This window comes from Crocuta crocuta, unplaced genomic scaffold (assembly GCF_008692635.1).
Source record: "Crocuta crocuta isolate KB4526 unplaced genomic scaffold, BGI_CrCroc_1.0 scaffold415, whole genome shotgun sequence".
In the NCBI taxonomy this organism is placed as follows: domain Eukaryota; kingdom Metazoa; phylum Chordata; class Mammalia; order Carnivora; family Hyaenidae; genus Crocuta; species Crocuta crocuta.
The window spans coordinates 1,546,552-1,565,862 of NW_027531525.1; the positions used below are offsets into that span (position 1 = coordinate 1,546,552).

The following is a 19,311-nucleotide window of genomic DNA, read 5'->3' on the forward strand; positions in this document are numbered from 1 at the left end:
GTTTAATTCAGCATTTTACTGTTTGGTGTCTAGCACAGTGTCTTGCTCATACCCAGTTGCTTAACGATTATTTCTTTAGTAAACAGTTGATGCAAAGAACCTCTGGTAAGAGGAGATTCCTGATTCTTTTAGGGGGAAGAACCAGGGCTGGCAAGCTCCCCTGCAGGGCAGAAGAAACCCAATTTCTCCTCCCTTTGCCCCCCTCTCCCAGTTAGGTTCCTTGAGTGGGACTCTCAAAGTGAGTCAGGTAGCAAAAAAACGGGTGGGGGCAGCACGCTTGCGGGCCATTACTCTCCTAACAGCCATTCCTCTATGGATGGTCTGTTTGCCCCGTAATCTCGAGGGAGCTTCACCTATTGGTGCACTGGGCCCACTCATGGCACCGCTCCATGCGGGGAGTACCTGCTGACATCAACTCTTCCAGACAGGGCAGCTCTTGCTTGCAGCCTTTGAAGAACACCCTGTCTCCTGTCATCCCCTTCTTCACCCCAGAGTGCTGCTGATGTCCCACAGTGGCACCAATGTCTCTGAAATAGGTCTCAACTCAATCTCAGCAGCCCCCATCCTTCCACTACCATAGCAGGCAGGCTGCTCTTCTGGACAGGAAGTAATAGTAAAAGTCAGTGCTTAGATGACACTTATGGTGTCCCGGGCATTGTTTCAAGTGCTCTGTATTTACTAATTTGTTTAAGCCTCAGCACCACCCTATGATAAAGCTTCTACCATCATCTCCAAATAAAGAGGAGGGAACCAAGTGGCGGAGAGAGAAAATGGCTTGCCTAATGTTGGGCAACTAGCAAGGGGTCTCATGAGGGTGGAGCCCAGGTGGTCTGGCTCCTGAGTCCTGAGTTTAACCCCCATATCAAATGCTCCCCATGGGAGTGAGGGCAGTGGCTAAACCTGGCCTTTTTCCCTCCTGTATCTTCATCTGAGCCCTGTTTGAGAGATGGCTTTCTTTCTACTGCTTGATTCTCTGTTGATCACCTTCCCTTCTTCCTTAGCCTGGGTTTGAGTGCACGCACGCACGTGTGTGTGTGTGTGTGTGTGTGTGTGTGTGTGTGTGTGTGTGTGTGATTACACTAAACAGGCACATTGAGGGGAGATGGTAGAGGACCCAGTACTGCATGGTCAGAACACGTGATGACACTGCCAGGGAACCAAGAGTGCAGACACATCTGGAAAGTAACTTTCCACCCCTACTCCACCCTCACTGCTCCTTTTCTTGCCTTCTAATCTGATCTTGGTATTTACAGGGATGCTAAATAGATCACACCCTCTGAGCATGAAGTCTAGGAAGACCCCATGGCCCTGTTGATCTTGTTACTACGTGTCTTGTCAGCAGATCTGCTGCCCTGCTGCTCATTCAGGCTTGGGGCTAATCACATTAATTGAAATATTCAACATTTACAAAAATGAATTATAATGAACTCCCCTCACTCCTCCCTCCAGTCAGCAATTGGGGAGACAGCTGCAGGCAGCAGAATGCCTCCAGTCCCCAGATGGAAGGTTTCCATCTGAAAGGAGAGGCAGCGGTAAGGGGAGAAGAGGCCGGAGCTTGCTTCAGGCTACGCTTGCTGGGTAACTGTGGGCACATCTCTGTCCTGTGAGTTAACTCTGGGGGGTAAATCCTATGACTCAGAGGCCCATTCTGAGGAGTTGCTCTCCAGGAGGAAATGAGGCTTCCCAGCCCTCCTTCTTCCAAGGTTCTTTCTCAGCCTGCCATCCCCAAGCTCACCCTCTTTCTTATTCTTCTGCACTCGACGCTAAGCTGCCCTACATAAAAAAGATGATTGACTTTATAAAGGGAGAGTTCTACTCCTGATTTTAGATTCTTAGAAAATGAGACATGCTGAATAATTGAGATATTTTTCAGAAAGGGCAAAATGTAGTGGTGGAAATGGTAGGCAGACTTGCGAGTCACTTGCTGGCCTCAGCACCTGAAAGCAGAGGGGAACCACCTTCAGGAGAAGCCATGAGCCCGTACCAGCAACCTGTTATGTGATCTTCCTTCCATCAAGGGGCTTCTGTCTCATATGGAGAGGGAAGATTGACCAACACCAGGTGCAGTAGTGAGGACTGAGATGCTTTTGGGTAGAAACCAAAAGTAAGTAGAAGTAGCCTGCTTGTGTACAACCATGGGTGTTTGGGCCATGGGATCTGATCAGTCAAGAAAAGGTGGACTGCTTTTCAAAACACAAGAAGACCACAGACTGGCAGAAGGAGAATATTACTTATTTTATGCATGGGGTGTGAAGATGGAGAGAATTTTACCTACTTATGTGTGTGTGTGCACGTTTGCCAATGCAGACCAAACAAACCATATATTGTTTAATATAATGTGAGCCATATATATATAATTTAAACATTTCTAGTAGTCACATTTAAAAAGTTAAAGAAACAGGGGCACCTGGGTGGCTCAGTCGGTTAAGCGTCCGACTTCGGCTCAGGTCATCATCTCACAGTTTGTGGGTTTGAGCCCCGCGTTGGGCTCTGTGCTGACAGCCAGCTCAGAGCCTGGAGCCTGCCTTGGATTCTGTGTTTCCCTCTCTCTGACCCTTCCCTGCTCACGCTGTCTCTATCTCTCTCTCTCAAAAATAAAACATTAAAAAATAAAACAAGTTAAAGAAACAAGTGAAATTACTTATTTTAAGTTTTTATTATTTATTTTGAGAGAGTGAGAGAAAGAGGGAGGGAAAGGGAGAGAGGGAGAGAGAGTGTATCCCAAGTAGATTCCATGCTATCAGTACAGAGCCTGATGCAGGGCTTCAAATTAGAACCTGAGAGATCACGACCCGAGCCAAAATCAATAGTCATATGCTTAACCAACTGAGCCACCCTGGCATCCTGAAATCACCTTAAATAATAGGTTACACTGAACTGATATATCCTAAATATTATTCAAAGTGTTTATACGATATATCTAAAATATTCAACGTGTCATCCATATAAAGACTATTAAAAGATTTTGCTTTTTAAAAACTACGTGTTCAAGGGGCACCTGGGTGGTTCAGTTGGTTGAGCATCTGACTCTTGATTTCGGCTCAGATCATGATCTTGGGGTTGTGGGACTGAGGCCACCGTCAGGCTCCCTGAGCGTGGCGCCTGCTTAAGACTCTCTCCCTCTCTCTTTCTCTCTCTCTCTCTCCCTCTGCCCCTCTCCCCCCCTCATGCTCTCTCTCTCAAAATGAGTTTAAAACAAACAAAATGTACATGTTCAAAATCCAGTGTGTATTTGACGCCTGATAGCACATCTGACACAGCAACACTTCGAGTGCCCAATAGCCACAGGTGGCTCGTGGTGACCATATTGATGATAGAGCTTAAGGGGTTCCCTCACTAGCTACTCTGGGGGTACAGGGGCAGGAAGAGACAGGTCTTGGCCAACCAGAACTGTCACCTCTGATTAACCTCTGCTCCTGCCTGAAAAAATCACTTGTGACAGGTGGCAGCTTATCTACCTCTCTATTAACTCTTTCTCCTAAAATCCAGACAAACAACCATAGTGATTAGTAACCTGAATGAGGGACCTGCAGCTCACTGCCTAATCTACCTTCAGTGATTTTTCCCTGGCTCTGGAACTGCCAACATTTTCACTTCTTCTCCTCAGTCTGTGCTGAGGATAGAGGCAGACCACAGAGAGACCCCCTCAAAGGCCATGGTCTAATGCTGGGCTTGTTTCTCCTTGGGCAGTTCACAAATCTGAAAGGCCAGCCTTCTTTCCAGTGTTCTCCAGAAGGCCTTTCCTGGGCCTGATCTCTGGGGATGCAGAAACTCAGCATGACGTGTGTTGACAGGCTTCTGCCCTTTCCAGGCCTATTTCCAGCTCTCTGGCTTCATGTTTCACTTTCCTTTCTTAATTAGATGCTAGAAGAACACACCTTGAAGACCAACTGCTTTTCACCTCCTCCGTTCAATTGGGAGTGGAGAGAGAATTTGGAATTTAGGAGGAGCAAGTTCTCTACACAAGAAAGTCAGTCCAAAAGGGGAAACCTCTGGCAAGATGCCCCCCAGGTCCTTTCCAGTATTTCTGGTGTGAGAACGTTCCCTCCTTTGCAGAATTCAGTTCACTCCATCCTATGGGATGTTTTCATGCTAAGTGTCAGGTGTCTGCAGGACTTAAGGGGGCGGGGGGATTTCGCTTCCGGGCCGGCGGAAGGGGAAGAAGCTTGAATTCGCTAGCTCTCCCTACTATTAGGTTTCAACAGTCGCCAAACAAGGGAGAGGGTCAGGAAGCAGATTCTGGGAGATTGCCTCAGGAATTCCTTTTCCAGTTTTCCTCTAGAGCCTAGAAAAAACACTATGTGAGGTTGGGTGGGGCCAAGAAGGGCTCATGCCATTTACAACCAAGATGGGAAATTAGCTTCCCGCTCTGGGGAAGGGGATCCCGCGGACAGGGGTCCGAATTCATTCCTCCGCCTCGGAGCGGCCCCCAAACTGCTGGCCCCGGCCCCTCCCCGAGCGCCGGAGGGGGCCGGGTTTGGGGGGAGGGGCGGGGCCTCTTTGGCCGCGTCGTCCGTCGCCTTGACGACCCGGACAAGATGGCGACGCTGCAGGGAGGGCTTCTGGGGCCGGACCCAGGGGCGCTTAGCCCCGCGCAACTGGAGCAGTTGCGCCTCTTCAAGGTGGGTGCGCCCCCCACCCCGGCCTCTGTCCGCGGGCAGCTGCCCCGGGACAAGGGCCGCAGGCAGGGGGGAGGCCCGGGAGGAGGAGCGCGGGAGCCTGTGGTGAAGGGGCGGAAGGCTGGGGGAGACCCCTGGTAGACCCCTGGGCTTTGGGGACCCGAACGGAGCCCGGCAGGCGCCTGAAAGAGCGGGAAGAACTACAGCAGGGGTTTAGGCAGTGGAGTGGCCCGAAATTCTTGCCGGAGACAGTAACTTTGATCCGAACCAGAACTTCCGGACGGTGGAGACCCGACCTTAGTAATGGTCCCTGAGCCGGAGCAGGATGCAGCTCGGGGGTGTTGTTCTGTAAGAAAACAGGCGGCTTCAAATTTCACACGTCCCGGGGAAAGACCCAGGTCACGTGCCCATCTTGTGTGCCCAAAGCCTTCGCCCCCGCAGGTCTTGAACCCTGAAACCCGTCTCCTCATGGAGTATGACCTTTTGCTCTCGTCCTCTCAGATTCAGACTCGGATAGCTAACGAAAAATACCTTAGGACGCACAAAGAGGTGGAGTTGCTCATAAGTGGTTTCTTCAGGTAGGTGGTTTTCCCAGCTGGCCACAACTAGCGGGGAATATGACCAAATCTTGTCTGGGGAGGCACGATTGTGACTGGCTCCTTCTTTCTTTAAACACTCCTTATTGCTGCCTTTAGGAACACAAAGGCATAAAATACATTTTTTAAAGGTAGAGAATGTTTTTTTAAATGTTTAATGTTTATTTTTGAGACAGTGGGGGGAGGGGTGTGCAGAGAGGGGGAGACAGAGAATGTGAAGCAGGCTCTAGGCTCTGAGCTGTCAGCACAGAGCCCATTGTGGGGCTGAACTCACAGCAGAGCTGTGAGATCATGACCTGAGCCGGAAGTCGGAAGTCGAATGCTCAACAGACAGCCACCCAGGAGCCCCAGGACTTTTTTTTTTTAATTTAAAGTTTATTTATTTGAGAGAGGGAGTGCAAGCAGGGGAGGGGCAGAGAGAGGGAGAGAGAAAATCCCAAGCAGGCTCTGTACTGTCAGTGTGTGGAGCCTGATGTGGGGCTCGAACCCATAAACTGTGAGATCATGACCTGAGCCGAAATCAAGAGCCAGATGCTCAACCAACTGAGCCACCCAGGCGCCCCTGCTTTTTGTTTGTTTTTGGTGTTACCCTTATTTCCTTTGGAAGATACCGGTAGGAGTCAGAATCAGCCCCACATCTGTACTAGGTACTTCAGATGGTTGTCCTGTTGGGACTAGAGGAGGGGAGAGGAGGGGACAGAATCCTGTCAGGCAGCCTACTTGCCCTCCCGGGTTCTGCAGGTCTCTGTTCTAGACTCACTCCGACCCATGAGAAGCTCCAAAGTGCTTTTGTTGGGAAGCAAGCTCTCCACTTGGGGTTTCCAGATCCTAATGATTTACAGTCATTCAGTCACAGCTCTCCGGAGCATACTGTACACACAGTGTTTGGAACACTTAGGGTCTTGAATTTTGGGCCTGAAGAATGGGAAGAGTAGGGAAATTGTAGAAAGGTGTTCTTAAATATTTTAGTCTATAGTGAGGCAGATGAATCTTCCCCAAATTTAGAACTGATAATGCCATTCCTTGGCTGGAAGAATCTTCAATGACTCCACATTATTACCCCCTCTGCCTTTTTTTAACATTCCGTTGAAAGATAATAAAAAGTGGCATACCCTAACCTGGGTGAACGTTCACAAATCCCCCCAGATGTAGCTAGGGTCCTGACTTGTCTTAGCCCAGATTTGTTTTGCCTTTCTTGCACTTTACGTAAGTGGAATTCCACAGTAGGTGCTCTTTTGTGACAGTTGCTCAGCTGAGTCTCCTAGATCCTCCATTCTCACTGCAGGGTATGTTCGTCTTTGGGACTAGGCTGAGCGTTGTGCGCCCATCCCCCCCATCTTGTGAACTGAATGTAATCATCTCTCCCTGGCCTTCCAGTTCTCCATAATAGGCCCCTTCACTTCCCACTGCTCTCTGCACCTGCCCCCCCAATCCAGCCAGACGGAACCTCATCATTCCACTGACCTCCCCACTGACCTCATCTGTCAGGGGCACTGACACTCCAAGTGCCCTTCCGGACCCTGGGGATTCAAAGGTGGACAGGACCCAATCCCTGCTACCCCTGAGGGGTTTACCGTCTGTAGGACATGAGCTGCTTCCTTTCATGTCTGGGATGCCCTTGTCCTGCCTACCAAAATCCCATGCGCACCGCAAGGGCTGCCCCCTGCTCTCAGTGAGTTTCTCCCTGTCCACAGCCCACTATTAACACCCTCTTATAGCTCTTCCTGGTGCTTGCTTGGCCTTTTGGACGTTTGGGAACTTACCCTTTCTCTTTAACTTGACTCATTTCTTTGAGGTGGTGCTTTATTTCATCTTAAAAAAAATCACTCCCTCATATCTAGTGTAGTTACTTACACAGAATCTGTGCTCAGTAATGATCAGATGGAATTCAAGGAGAAGGAAAGCCAATTAAAAAAAATTTTTTTTTCTTTTTGAGAGAGCACAAGTGTGGGAGGGGCAGAGAGAGGGAGACACAATGTGAAGCAGGCTCTAGGCTCTGAGCTGTCAGCACAGAGCCCCATGCAGGACCCGAACCCACAGACTGAGATCATGACCTGAGCCGAAGTTGGATGCCCAGCTGACTGAGCCGCCCAGGCGCCCCGAGGAAAGGCGGGGCTTTACAGGCCGGCGAGGCCTCCTTCCAGGCCTGTGGGCAGGGCAGCCCTGGCACCACAGGACCTGGGCCCTCGGCCCTTTATTTACTCGCTTTATCAACTTGGGGAAATGATTAACCTTTTGAAGGTTTAATTTCTTTCATATGTACAGTGGAGCGTGATCGTTGCTGTTTCCCAGGGTTGCTGTAAAGTGAGATAATAGGTGTGAACATTCTTTACAAACATAAACTCTGAGGGACCAGGCGCGCTCACCTCCACAGCGGCGCCAGGGCCTGCCAGCAGCTCGGTTCCTCTTCTTCGCTTCATTGATGGTATTGTCCTCTGGCTCCGGTGGGAGTTCACGGTTGACGGTGGTCACGGGGCTGTGGGGTTGCGTATCTGTGCCTCAAGGACGAGGCAGCGTGTCCTTCTTCATCTTCACCGCCTGCCCGTGACCCGGTCTCCCGGTGTGTGACAGTGTTGGTTGAATGAATGACAAGCCTCGCCTGGCTGTGGCACGGCTGTTGGGAGGTGAGCACGCCTAGGCGTGGTGCCATATAGAATGTATCTCTCCTTGCCTCCGAGCTGGGAGTCATGAGTGGGAGGGTGGGGGCCCTCTGGCTGCCTGCCCCCTGGGGGGGCGTGGTGCGGTCCGCCCTGCGCCCGAGCCTGGGTGCAGCCTGCCTTCAAGCCAGCTTTCCTCCTGCCCTCACCCCTAATGTTTTCCAGAGAAATGTTTTTGAAAAGACCAGACGACATCCAAGAATTTGCTGCGGGTGAGTAAGACAGCGTCGGTTTGGGTGTTTGAGAAACCGGCACGTTTGTACCATCTGCAGTTGTGTTATTGCCAATGCAGACTCTGGACAAGCCCACGGCTCTCCCTGCAGAGTCTGGGGTGCTTCGTCCCCTGACGTTCCCCCAGGGAGCTTTGTTCCGAAGGCTCCTTCCTCAAAATGAGGACAGGTCTGAAAGGCCGCAGAGCTTCCTCCTGGGGAGAACTGTGAAGAATCTTGAGAGTCTCGAAGGAATATACTGGCAGCCCCTTCCCGGGAGGCCTGAGGCAGGGCCTCTCCACCCTGGCGGCCCATTAGAATCACCTGGGGAGCTTTTAAGAAATGCTGACGCCCAGGCCTGCTCCCAGAGGTGGGCATTTAATCACAGCCCCGCGCTCCTAAAGGCTCCCCAGGTGATCCTAATGGGCTCCACTGCCCCCCGCTGGCTTAAGGTCAAAGGTATTTAGAAGGAAGGGCTGCGTTGGGCGCTTCCTTGGGTTCTGTCAGCCCAGGGAGCGGTTTCGGCCTCACACCACTTCTAAGTGAGTCTGATTCACATTCTGCCGGGTGTATAAAAACCCTCTTCTGGCGTCATCGTGTGAGAGCCTGGCTCTCCTCGGAAAGGATATTCTCAGAGAGGAGAGGGCGTGCTAGCTCAGAGGCGAGCTGGCACGCGGAGCGGAGACGAGAATAACACTTGGCATTTATTTGGGCCCCGGGATGGGCTGGGAGCAGAACACTCAGAAGAGTCTTAGCCCCTGATGGCCCCTATGTGTCAGCACGCTGACAGCTGACACACTGCAGGGCGGTGGGGAAGGAGCGGGAGCTTCCCGGGTGAGCCCTTCCTGGGAAGGCCAGAGGCCATGCGGTGGGCGGGACAGGGATGTGGGATCTGCTGTGACTTCTCCGCTAGGCTGGAAAGCTGGGCCACTGGCAACAGCCCTGCTGAGTCCGAGCCAGGCCAGCTTTTGAGCCGCGTAAGCCGTCTCCCTCCCTGCCTTTCCCCTTGGGTTTAGACAATTTCTGCCTTTCGATTCTTCTCCCAGACTATTTCACGGATCCAAGACTTCCCAACAAGATTCACATGCAGCTAATTAAGGAGAAGAAAGCAGCTTAATTAGCAGAATCTTGATGCTCAGCTGCTGAGAGAGACCAGCAAGAATCCAGCCTCGGGGTGGGTGTTAACCTCACTTACAGACAGAGGCTTCTTTACTCCTGTCAAAATAAGCACCGTCTTCTCAGCCCAGGGTGTGAAAGAAACCAAAGGGAGAAGCTGCAGAGAAGTTTCATGCGCGTGTTTAGTTTTCTTGACGCTATTTTGGGGAATTAGGGGCTGTGAAGAGCGGCCCAGGGCTTGTCTGGCATATCCGCGGCAGGAGGAGGCGTCTGTCTTCTAAGCCTAGCGACACGCACGCGTGTGGGAGTGCAGAGTGCCGGGGAGGGGGGTAGGACCCGCTGGGGCCCATGCCTGGCAGACTGCGGGTCTCCAGTGCTCCTGCAGTGGCCTTTCCTTCCTCCCCTGCTGCTTCTGGAAGGGGCGGGAGCAGTCTCCCTTCTTGGGGTGGAGGGGGCTTCCTGCTGCCCCTCATCTTTAAGCCAGGCTCTGCCTTGAGAGCCATCTCATGTTTTCCAGACAGAAGGATTTCTGAAGTGATCGTGTGGGCTGGGATCGTTTGGTGGAGGTGGGATTTCACAGCACCGTTTGTGTTTGCAGGGCCGCTGGAAGCCAGAGAGCCCCAGGCCTGGGTTTCCAGGCCGCCTCGGGCCTGGCCTGCCTTTGCAAAGGCTTGTAAAGACGCTCATTAAAAACAGATCTTTCAGCTCTTTCCGCTGTATTTCACTCCAAGGGAGGAAGCCATCCCGTGGGGAGGGGCGGCGGGGGGGTGCAGCTCGCTCCTACTCTGACCTGACAGGCAGCATGGCCGGATCTCTGACTGCGGCAGCCCACCCCAGCCCGGGGCCTCTGCAATTGGCCTGCGGGCCCTCCTCCCTCCCTCTCCAGGCGCCTTGCATCCAGAGCTGGGGCCCGACAGGAGAACAGGGGTGGGGACCCTGTGGGGACCGCCGATCTGGGTGGTGCTGAAACAAGCTTAGTCCACTCTTTGGGGCTTTGTCCTCCGTCTTCCCTCCTGGGTTACCGTGCAGCGTGTGCAGGCGAAGATTAACCCCTTCCTCCAGCAGCGATACCGACACCTGGCTGGAAGGACAGTGAGAAAACCCATTTAGGGTCACGCATCTTGTGAAATCTGAATCTAACAGGTGACCCAGAGGTGGTGGATGTTTAGCAACAAGCCACGCGTCCATTTGGGTTCTAGCTAACAGGCCAGGCATGGGCCAGCTGGCCTCAAGAGGTCCTTTCCAGGCCCAGAAGGCATAGACAGTCCCTGTGTCTACGGCCCACCTCTCTGAAGCCTCCACATCCCACTGAGTGAAGGACCCCTCACCCCTGAGTCTGGGTCCTCGTCGCCATGGCAACAGCCCCCCCCCCCAGGCATGTGGTCCATCTTGTTCCCAGCTGCCCGCACCGGCCAGAATGGAAGGGCAGTGCCTGGGTGGCTGGAGAACTATTAGAACCATTCACCGTGTGCGCCAGAACAGGAACCCAAGGAGTTATTTTAGGTACTTTCTGAATCCACTGTGGCTCCGACAGTGTGGCGTCCCTGTTTAGAAAATCCAGACGAAGCCTCCAGCAGAAAACACACATGTGCGAAGGACCTCTGATGTGAAGTGTGAAATTAGACACTCTTGGAAACATTCCCGGGAGGGGGAGAGGCCTGCAGCGAGCTGGGGAGAGAACGGCGTGTTTTTCAGCTGCTTAAGGGTGTGCTGTGACCCTGTAAGAGGGCAGTGGCTCGTTTCTGGGGGTTTCGGGCAGAAGGAAGAAAGGCATTTCGACTCGCGTTTATTCGAAGGCCAAGGAAAGCACGCATCTGGCGCACAATCATGGTCATGGTGCATCTGCTCCGTGGGACGTGGTGTGCCAGGCCCTGCGGGCACGGCGGGGAGGCCTTCCTGCCACGTGCTGGTTGATGGTCCTGGAAGAGATGTTCAGCTTTCCCCCCAGACCTTAACTCTCTGGGTCTCTCACCTTTTAGACTGAAAGCTCCATCAGAGCAGGGACCAAATCTAAACGTCGGACTCGCTCACTGTCTAGTTCCTGACTTCCGGCCCAGAGCCTGGCACACAGCCAGTGCGCAGTGAGCATCTGTGGAGAGAATGGGTGCTTTCGTAACTGAGTGAGTTATCTCAGTCACTATAAAGGCTGTAACGCAAGGCCCTTTGGTGGCTCCGTCGTTTGAGCATCCAACTCTCCATTTCGGCTCCATCCAGATCCCAGGGTGGGGAAATCAAGCCCTGCGTCGAGCTCTGTGTGGAGCATGGAGCCCACTTGAGATTCTCATGCCATCTCTCCCCCACGCATTCTCTCTCTCTCTCTCTCTCTCTCTCTCTCTCTCAAAATACTCTAAAGTTAGACACCAGTGATGGAAATAGGTGCACATAAAGGAGGAAGAGAGAATACCTTGCTTTCGAGAGGGAGGGAAGCCTCAGGAACTGGCACGTGACAGGTGGGAAAGGATTCGCCGGGCAGATGTGGAGAGGGGTGGGGGGCCAGGGGGCCACAGGTGCTACCATGTGCCGAGCAGGGCGGTGGCAGCGAACCCCATCCTTCTCCTGTGATCCTGGCCCCTTTCTTGCTACCTGGGCGTCGGCTTTATGGAGGACAGCAGTGGGTGGGGCCCAGGCAGACGGACGGACAGACGGCACGCCCTCTGAGCCGACCCACCAACCACAGCCACACTCCTTGGCCTCCCAGCCTGCCTCGCAGCACAGCGAGGAGCAGCCCAACGTTTGGAGCAGCTCTCCAGACGTTTCTAGGAGAGCGTTTGCTTTCTTAGCAACGATAAGGGGGAGAGGGAGTCTGACAGATGAAGATGGGGTGCCCCTGCTTCTCACCTTCCAGACTTGAACCTGCACGTGATGTCTGGAGCCAAGGGGCGATGGTGAGGCCATGAAGTGACAGGCTGGAGGGTGAGAGAATCAGTCCTCCAAAGTGGCTGAGAGGAAAGATCAGAAGACCAAGGCCCTGGTGGCCTCTTTGAGCACTTGCACAGCCTAGCACATGCCTGCCTCTGGACTTCTTGACAAGTGAGGAAAATACACCTCTGATTTGCTTTGAAAGCCCACCAGCCTTTAAATCCTGACCCACCACTTACTAGATGTGCGGCCCTGGCCCAGGCCCTTAATTTCTGTGACGTTAGCTTTCTCACCTATAAACCAAGATGTGTAGTTCATACCTCTCAGGGCTGCCGGGTCAGGGAGAGCATGCACAGTGCCTGGCACGTGGCAGCGCTCACGGGGAGGGCAGGCTGGTGGCTCGGCGCAGGGTGTGCAGGGGCAGGAGTGGTGGGAGAAGGGACGGCAGGACAGGTCACAAAGGGCACCGCCCACTGGGCCAGAAGTTTACTCCGTATGGTGCCGGCAATGGAGAGCCAGCAAAGGATCTGAAACCAAGAGGAGTTCATGACGAGATTTGCGTTTAGAACGTGTCAGTGTGGAGACCAGCTCAGGGAGACTCGGACTAGAAGTGGAGAGACCTGTAGTCCACGCCACCACCATCTCTCCCTGCACCTCCTCACTCACCTCTTCGCAGGTCTGCGCTGACCCCAGCCCCGTCTGTGAGCTGACAACGCCAGGCTCTGCGTGGAACAGAAGACCAAACCGTTCAGTCTTCCTGCCCAGGAGTCTGGCTGTGGGCAAGTTCAAGGTTCAGTAGCCTCAACAAGCACCCATCTCTTCAGCCTTAGCCTGGGGCCTTGCCCCTGGGAGGGGCTGCTTCTGTACTCCAGACAGGGAGAGGGAAGGAGAGCCCACCAGGGGGTCCCTCTCTTTCTGTAGGGCAAGAAAAGTTCTCCTGAAAGTTCTCACCTTCCTCTCACCTGCCACAGCAGGCTCATGGGGTCCACCCAAGTGCCCCAGAGACCAGGAAAGGGAACATTCAGTTCCTCTAGCTTTTTTTTTTATTTTAATGTTCATTTATTTTTAAGAGACAGAGCATGAGCAGGGGAAGGACAGAGAAAAAGAGAGACACAGAATCTGAAGCAGGCTCCAGGCTCTTGAGCTAGCTGTCAGCACAGAGCCTGACGCGGGGCTCGAACCCACAGACCGTGAGATCATGACCTGAGCCTAAGTGGGACGCTCAACTGACTGAGCCGCCCAGGCGCCCCACTTCCTCTAGCTTCTAGAGAAGAAAGTGTCTGGATCAGAGTGGGAATTGCTATTGGACCAGCCCCAGAGCAGTGTCTGTGCTCCTTCCTTCCCCATGTCCTGGCCAGAGTGATCTAAGAAACCGGAGTCAGACTCGGTCACTCTCCCGCCTGAAACCCTCCCGCAGTCTTCCAGGCACTTAGATTCCATATAGCTCTCCAGGGAGACACCCCCCAAGCCCCCACCTCTCAGACTTTCTCTGCCCCCTGCCTCCCACGTGCCCGTGTTCCAGACACACAGGTCTGGAACGAGCAGGAAGGGACTGTACCAGGGAGGCTTGTCTTTTCTGGAAAGTGGGTCTGCCCCAGAACACCACCCTCACCCGCAAGTCCCACTAACATCTCATTGCCCACACCTGTGTACATGGCCTCCTCCTTGAGGGGGGCTCGGAAGTTGCGTATTTAGTTGGCCAACAGAACCCAGACAGGCACTCTCTGAGTCCTTTCCTAGGGATCCAACTGAAGCGGCTTCCCCTAGACATTTTTAATATTTAATTTCATAAAATCTCCCACCCCCCACAGAAGGCTGAGCACTTGGGGGGGTGGGGGGGCTGATCTGTGCAGGAGCCTGGAAATAGGAGACGGAGTCTAGGATTTAAGAGGAGGAGTTGGCAGGACTGTGGTTAAATGGGCTGGAGTTATCAGGGCAGGTACAGATTCTAGAATGACTCCAGGTTTCTTGGACGGGGCAGAGGGAGAGGTGGTGGGATCAATCGCTAACACAGAATGGAATTAGATGGGCTGGGGGAAATGGGGACATGGATTTAGACCCAGAGGTGTCTGCTGGGTTTAGAACTGGGTTGTGGGTGAAGTTGGTATGAATCACTGCAGTGGGTTGTCAGTGGGGTTGGGCTGAGTGGACTTCCTAGCGGATGTGAGCTGGGGATGTGGGTATGGATGCACATGGCTGTGGAGACAGCCTTCCAGGAGCATGGTCGCGAGTGGAGACTGAGGACAGGCAGCGGGTAGAAGGGGATGCCGGGTCAAGGGTGGGCTTTTGTAAGGGGAGGTGCGTGAGCATCCAGGGATCTGGCCTTTTCATCTCTTGAGATCTGTTACTTTCAAGCTAGAAATGGTAGGAGCCTCTTGGAAATGTTGCACAGATTGGACCTGATGGCAGAGGTGATGGGGACTCACAGGCTGGCCTAACTGTGCCACCGCATGGTCTGGAATGACCTCTGTGTCAGCTCCTCCTCCTCACACTTGGGGCAGTGGCTCTCACAGGCCTGCAGTAAGGATCGCCCCCGTCTTTTTTTTTTTTTTTCTTTTTGAGAGAGACAGCACGAGAGTGAGAGTGTGAGCACAAGTGGGGGAGGGGCAGAGAGACAGAGACAGAGACAGAGACACAGAATCTGAAGCAGGCTCTGAGCTGACAGCCCAATGCAGGGCTTAAACCCACGAACCGCAAGATCAAGACCTGAGCTGAAGTCAGATGTTTAACCAACTGAGCCACCCAGGCGCCCCAGGATCGCCCCAGTCTTGGGGCACAGAGCGGCAGGAGGAAGGGCAACACCTAGAGGGTGAGGTTCTCTCCTTCTAGCCAGACAGGCTTCTACCGCCCTCTCCTGGGCATGGCTGCAGAGGCCGCCTGTTCCAGGCCTACGTGAAAACATCCCCGGAAGAGAAACAGGGCTTTAGGAATGGGGAAATAGTCACAAATTCACAGATTCCTGTAGAAAGAAGTTTCTTCAGAAGTTACAGCACCCAGGGCCTTGTCTCTAGCAGTGCTGCTCCATGCGCTTTTTAGATGTTTCCTTTTTTTTTTTTTAAGTTTAACATTTATTTTTGAGAGACAGTGTGAGCAGGGGAGGGACAGAGAGTGAGGGAGACACAGAATCTGAAGCAGGCTCCAGGCTCCGAGCTGTCAGCACAGAGCCCAATGCAGGGCTTGAACCCAAGAACCGCGAGATCATGACTTGAGCCAAAGTCGGATGCTTAACCGACTGAGCCACCCAGGCGCCCCTTTATTTTATTTTCTATATTTTCTTGATTGCTTGATGTGGTTGCCATCATTATGGCTTTGGAGGTGGGGACAGGAGCTCAGGAGCTCTCGGTGGGGGCGGCTTCCTCTTCACCTTTGGAGGGCTACCAGCAGCCATGTGCAGGTCTGGGCGGTTCTTGCTCTTGCGGATAGTGAGCCTGGGGCTACCCAGGGTGGCCCGGGCATTCTTGTGGACAGTGGTCCTCACGCAGGAGGTGGTGGGTTTTTGCTGGCCGGATCTCTGCTTCCTGCCCTCCACGACACCCGTGCCTTTGGCCAGCAGCCCCGTGCCCACAGCCTTGCGGCGAATCAAGCCTGTTGTAGCAGGAGGGAGTTGTGAGCCTGCAGGTTATCGGGCTGGGCGCTGTGTGTCTGCTTGTCCTCCTGGACAGGAAGCTGGGCAGACCTAGCGGCAGCTGCTCGCACTGTGGCTGCTGCAGATGGAAAAACAAACTGGGATTTTAAAGCTGAATCACCTGTTGACCTACCAGGGGGGACTCCATCTCCAGGGGGTAGGTAGAGCATGCATGGCCCTAGCACCCTGCGTCAGTGCAGTTGTTGAAACCCTCACTAGGTGTGAAGTAGGATGGGGTCCTGGGGGAGGGGAATGTGTTGGTGGGGGAAATACACCCTGTTCGAGAAGACCGACCATGGAATTGGGCGACTGGTGCTGGAGGCTCTCAATGCACAGAAAGAGACCTGAAGGGCTGACGGTAATTATTCTCCAGCTTAAGGCCAGCTGTAAAGCCTGAGGCCCTCCTCGGCAACTTATAAAGGGACTTTTATCTTTTGCATCTTGACCCAGAAACCTGAGAATAAGTTCAAGATCTAATTATGAGAGTAGGCGAGCTCCAGAGAAGTTTGAGTTCTTAACGCTGCCAGGGCTGTTTGGAAGGCGCTAGACCCTGAGACACGGGGTGGGACATCTGGGTTGATGCTTTAGAAAATCTTGAATCCCCCCATTCTCCTGCATCCCCTGGGCCTGCAGAAGTACCCACTTCTTCCCGGCAATGACTATCCCTCCTCCCTTACCCAGCTGGGTGACCCCTTACAGAAGAGGGCCCTGGAAGCAGCATGGGCCTGGCCAGCAAGTACTGGCTGAAGATGGGTGAAGATGTGTCAGGCTGGATTCTGCGGGTGTTGGATCAAGGAGGGTGGATATAAAGTTTGATAAGGAAGAGTAGATGGATATGGAAGTAACTTTCCGTGATATAGGACTTAATGCTCTGACAAGGCTCCCAAGAGATATTGCTAATATTAGGATAAGGTGCTCCACAGCGCACCTGGGTGGCTCAGTCTGTTAAGCGTCCGACTTCGGGTCAGGTCATGATCTCATGGTTCATGGGTTTGAGCCCCGCGTTGGGCTCTGTGCTGACAGCTCAGAGCCTGGAGCCTGTATCAGATTCAGTATCTCCCTCTCTCTCTGACCGTCCCCTGCTCATGCTGTTTCTCTGTCTCTCTCTCTCAGGGGGAAAAAAAAGGATAAGGTGCTTCTTAGAAACTTGGAGGAGGCCATGGCCCACTTTAAGTGAAGCAGAAATGCCAGAACAGGGCCCCTGGGAGGCTCAGTCAGTTAAGCCTCCGACTTCGGCTCAGGTCATGATCTTACATTTCTTGAGTTCAGCCCCGTGTCGAGCTCTGTGCTGACAGCTTGGAGCCTGAAGCCTCCTTTGGATTCTGTGTCATCCCGCTCTCTCTGCGCCCCCCCCTCTGAAATATAAATAAACAATAAAATATTTATTAAAAAAACTAAAAGTGCCAGAACAGTTATGGTATATGTTGGAAGAAGACATTGAAGGGCTAAAAAACGTGGGCATGTTAGAGTAAATATGCTAAGTAAAGCCAGAAAAATCACCAGATGATTATGTTCCATCAGAGGGCCCAAGGGTAGTCTGTTTACCGAAGTGATAAAGAATGTACTGGTGAGATAGGCACAGTTTCACTGAGAAGCTCAGGGATGGTCTTGCTCTAAAGGCTAGTGGTGAACTATCACGGAACTGGGCTCACTGGTCACAGTGGGGATGGCAGGACACTGGAACAGGCAGGTGGTGGGTGCCCAGCTGTCGGAATCGAAGTGACTGAGATGGAAGGTGGGACGGGCAGCCAGGGTCTGGATCTGGTTGGCAAATTACTGGAAGTGATTCACAGAACATGGCTTTTCTAGGAACAAGATAGATGGCACTCAACAAGGCTGTTTTCTTTTCATGTTTGTTTTTGAGAGAGAGAGAGACAGAGCTTGAGTAGGAGAGAGAGGAAGACAGAATCCCAAGCAGGTTCCAAGCTCTGAGCTGTGAGCACAGAGAAATGGGGCTCAAACTCACAAACTGTGAGATCATGACCTGAGCCACAGTTGGATGCTGAACTGACTGAGCCACCCAGGCGCCCCTCAACAAGGCTATTATTGCTCAATCTGTACAATAAAAAGAAATTAAGGATGGATGATCAGGAAGCTGAGGACAGCCACCTGATAAAAAGTTACAACTCATTAAAAAAAAAACAAACCCAACAGTTCTTCCTGTTTCTATACCTGAGCCAGCTTTAAGAAATAATTCTTTATTGGGGTGCCTGGGTGGTTCAGTCAGTTAAACATCCGACTTTGGCTCAGGTCATGATCTCAAGGTTCGTGGGTTCAAGCTCTTCGTTGGGCTCTGTGCCGACCGCCCAGATTCTGTGTCTCCCTCTCCCTCTCCTGGCCCCTCCCCCACTTGCTCTCTCTCTCTCTCTCTCAAAATAAATAAACATTAAAACATTTTTATTGAAGTATAATTTATTTACATTAAAACTCCCCAATTTAAAATCTACATGTTAGTAAGTTTTTCAAATTAACCATCACCACAAGATAGGTAACATTTCCATCATCGCTCGACATTTCCTTGTGCCCAGTGATGTACTGAGCCCGCTTACATCTAGTGGGTTCCAAATGTTAGCTAGCACCTCTTCCATACTCAGTGTTCAATGACATCACACTGGGTACATGAAATTGTCAGTGGAAGGAGTGTTTACACCACAGGAATTGGCAAATGCTACAAACCAGGGCCTCCTTCCCACTGAAAGCTGGTTGTTAAACATTGACTAGCCCATCACTGCTCATGCCCCTTTGCATTCCGATCCCCATCCAGAGCTCTGGCTCTTAGCCACTGCTGACACCTTGTCACAAGAGTTTTGCTTGGATGGAATCATATAGCATGTAGTCCTTTGTGTTTGACTTCTTTCACATATCTTCATATATTTATTTTTAAGTAATTAATTTTGAGAGAGAGAGAGAGAGAGAGACAGTGTGAATGAGGCTTCAGTTCACGAAACTGTGAGATCATGACCTGAGCCGAAACCAAGAGTCAGACACTTAACTGACCGAGCCATCCAGGTGCCCTTCACATAGCATATTTTTAGATTTATCAGTGTGGTGTGTATCATTAGTTCCTTTACCTTGATGAGTAGTAGTAGTATTCCATTGTTTATGTAATGCTGATGGCTATGGGTTATTTACATTTGGGGTCATAAAGTTCCTATGAACATTAATACATCATTAGTAACTTTTCATTTCTCTTTAGTAAATGCCTGGGAACAGGGCTCCTAAGTTCAATGGTAAGGGCACGTGTAACTTTGGAATTGCCGAAGTCTTTTCTGAAGTGGCTATCCCATCCAGCATTCCTACCAGCAACATCTGACCAGTTTCTCTGCATCTTCACCAGCATTTGGTGTTGTCACAGTTTTTAATTTTAGCCATTTTGATAGGCATATAGTCATATCTCGTTTGTGGTTTTAATTTGCATTTCTCTCATGGCTAATCGTGTTGAATATCTTTTCATGTGCTTATTTTCCCTCTACATATCCTTTTTGGTAAAAAAATAAAACCGTTCAGGTCTTTTGCCCATTTTCTGGTCAGACTGTAATTTTTTTCACTTTGAGTTTAAGAGTCCTTTTTATTTTCAAGATGCCGCTCCTTTGTTAGATCCATAGTTTGCCAAAAAAAAAAAAAAAAAAA

At 51.9% G+C, this 19,311-nt stretch overlaps 1 protein-coding gene and 1 long non-coding RNA gene across 4 annotated transcripts in view; one reads left to right on the plus strand and one right to left on the minus strand.

Annotated features, from left to right (window-relative positions):
- Positions 1-4,524: 4,524 nt before the first annotated feature.
- Positions 4,525-19,311, plus strand: part of RIIAD1 (regulatory subunit of type II PKA R-subunit domain containing 1) — a 21,329-nt gene continuing 6,542 nt past the window's right edge. For 2 of the 3 annotated variants that reach the window (XM_077772505.1, XM_077772506.1), the window contains exons 1-4: positions 4,525-4,622; positions 5,121-5,197; positions 8,038-8,084; positions 9,128-9,255. In XM_077772505.1, the coding sequence (XP_077628631.1) occupies positions 4,539-4,622; positions 5,121-5,197; positions 8,038-8,084; positions 9,128-9,198 (279 nt within the window). In that variant the 5' untranslated portion in view covers positions 4,525-4,538 and the 3' untranslated portion in view covers positions 9,199-9,255. Of the gene's footprint in view, positions 4,623-5,120; positions 5,198-8,037; positions 8,085-9,127; positions 9,256-9,795; positions 9,908-19,311 lie in introns of those variants that run through there. The other variant, XM_077772503.1, reaches the window with a different exon arrangement.
- On the minus strand, positions 9,903-11,771 carry LOC144238669 (uncharacterized). Its single transcript, XR_013337185.1, has 4 exons — positions 11,602-11,771; positions 11,170-11,286; positions 10,705-10,865; positions 9,903-10,278 (listed from the first exon to the last, which is right to left on the minus strand). It is a non-coding gene; the product is annotated as an uncharacterized LOC144238669 (long non-coding RNA).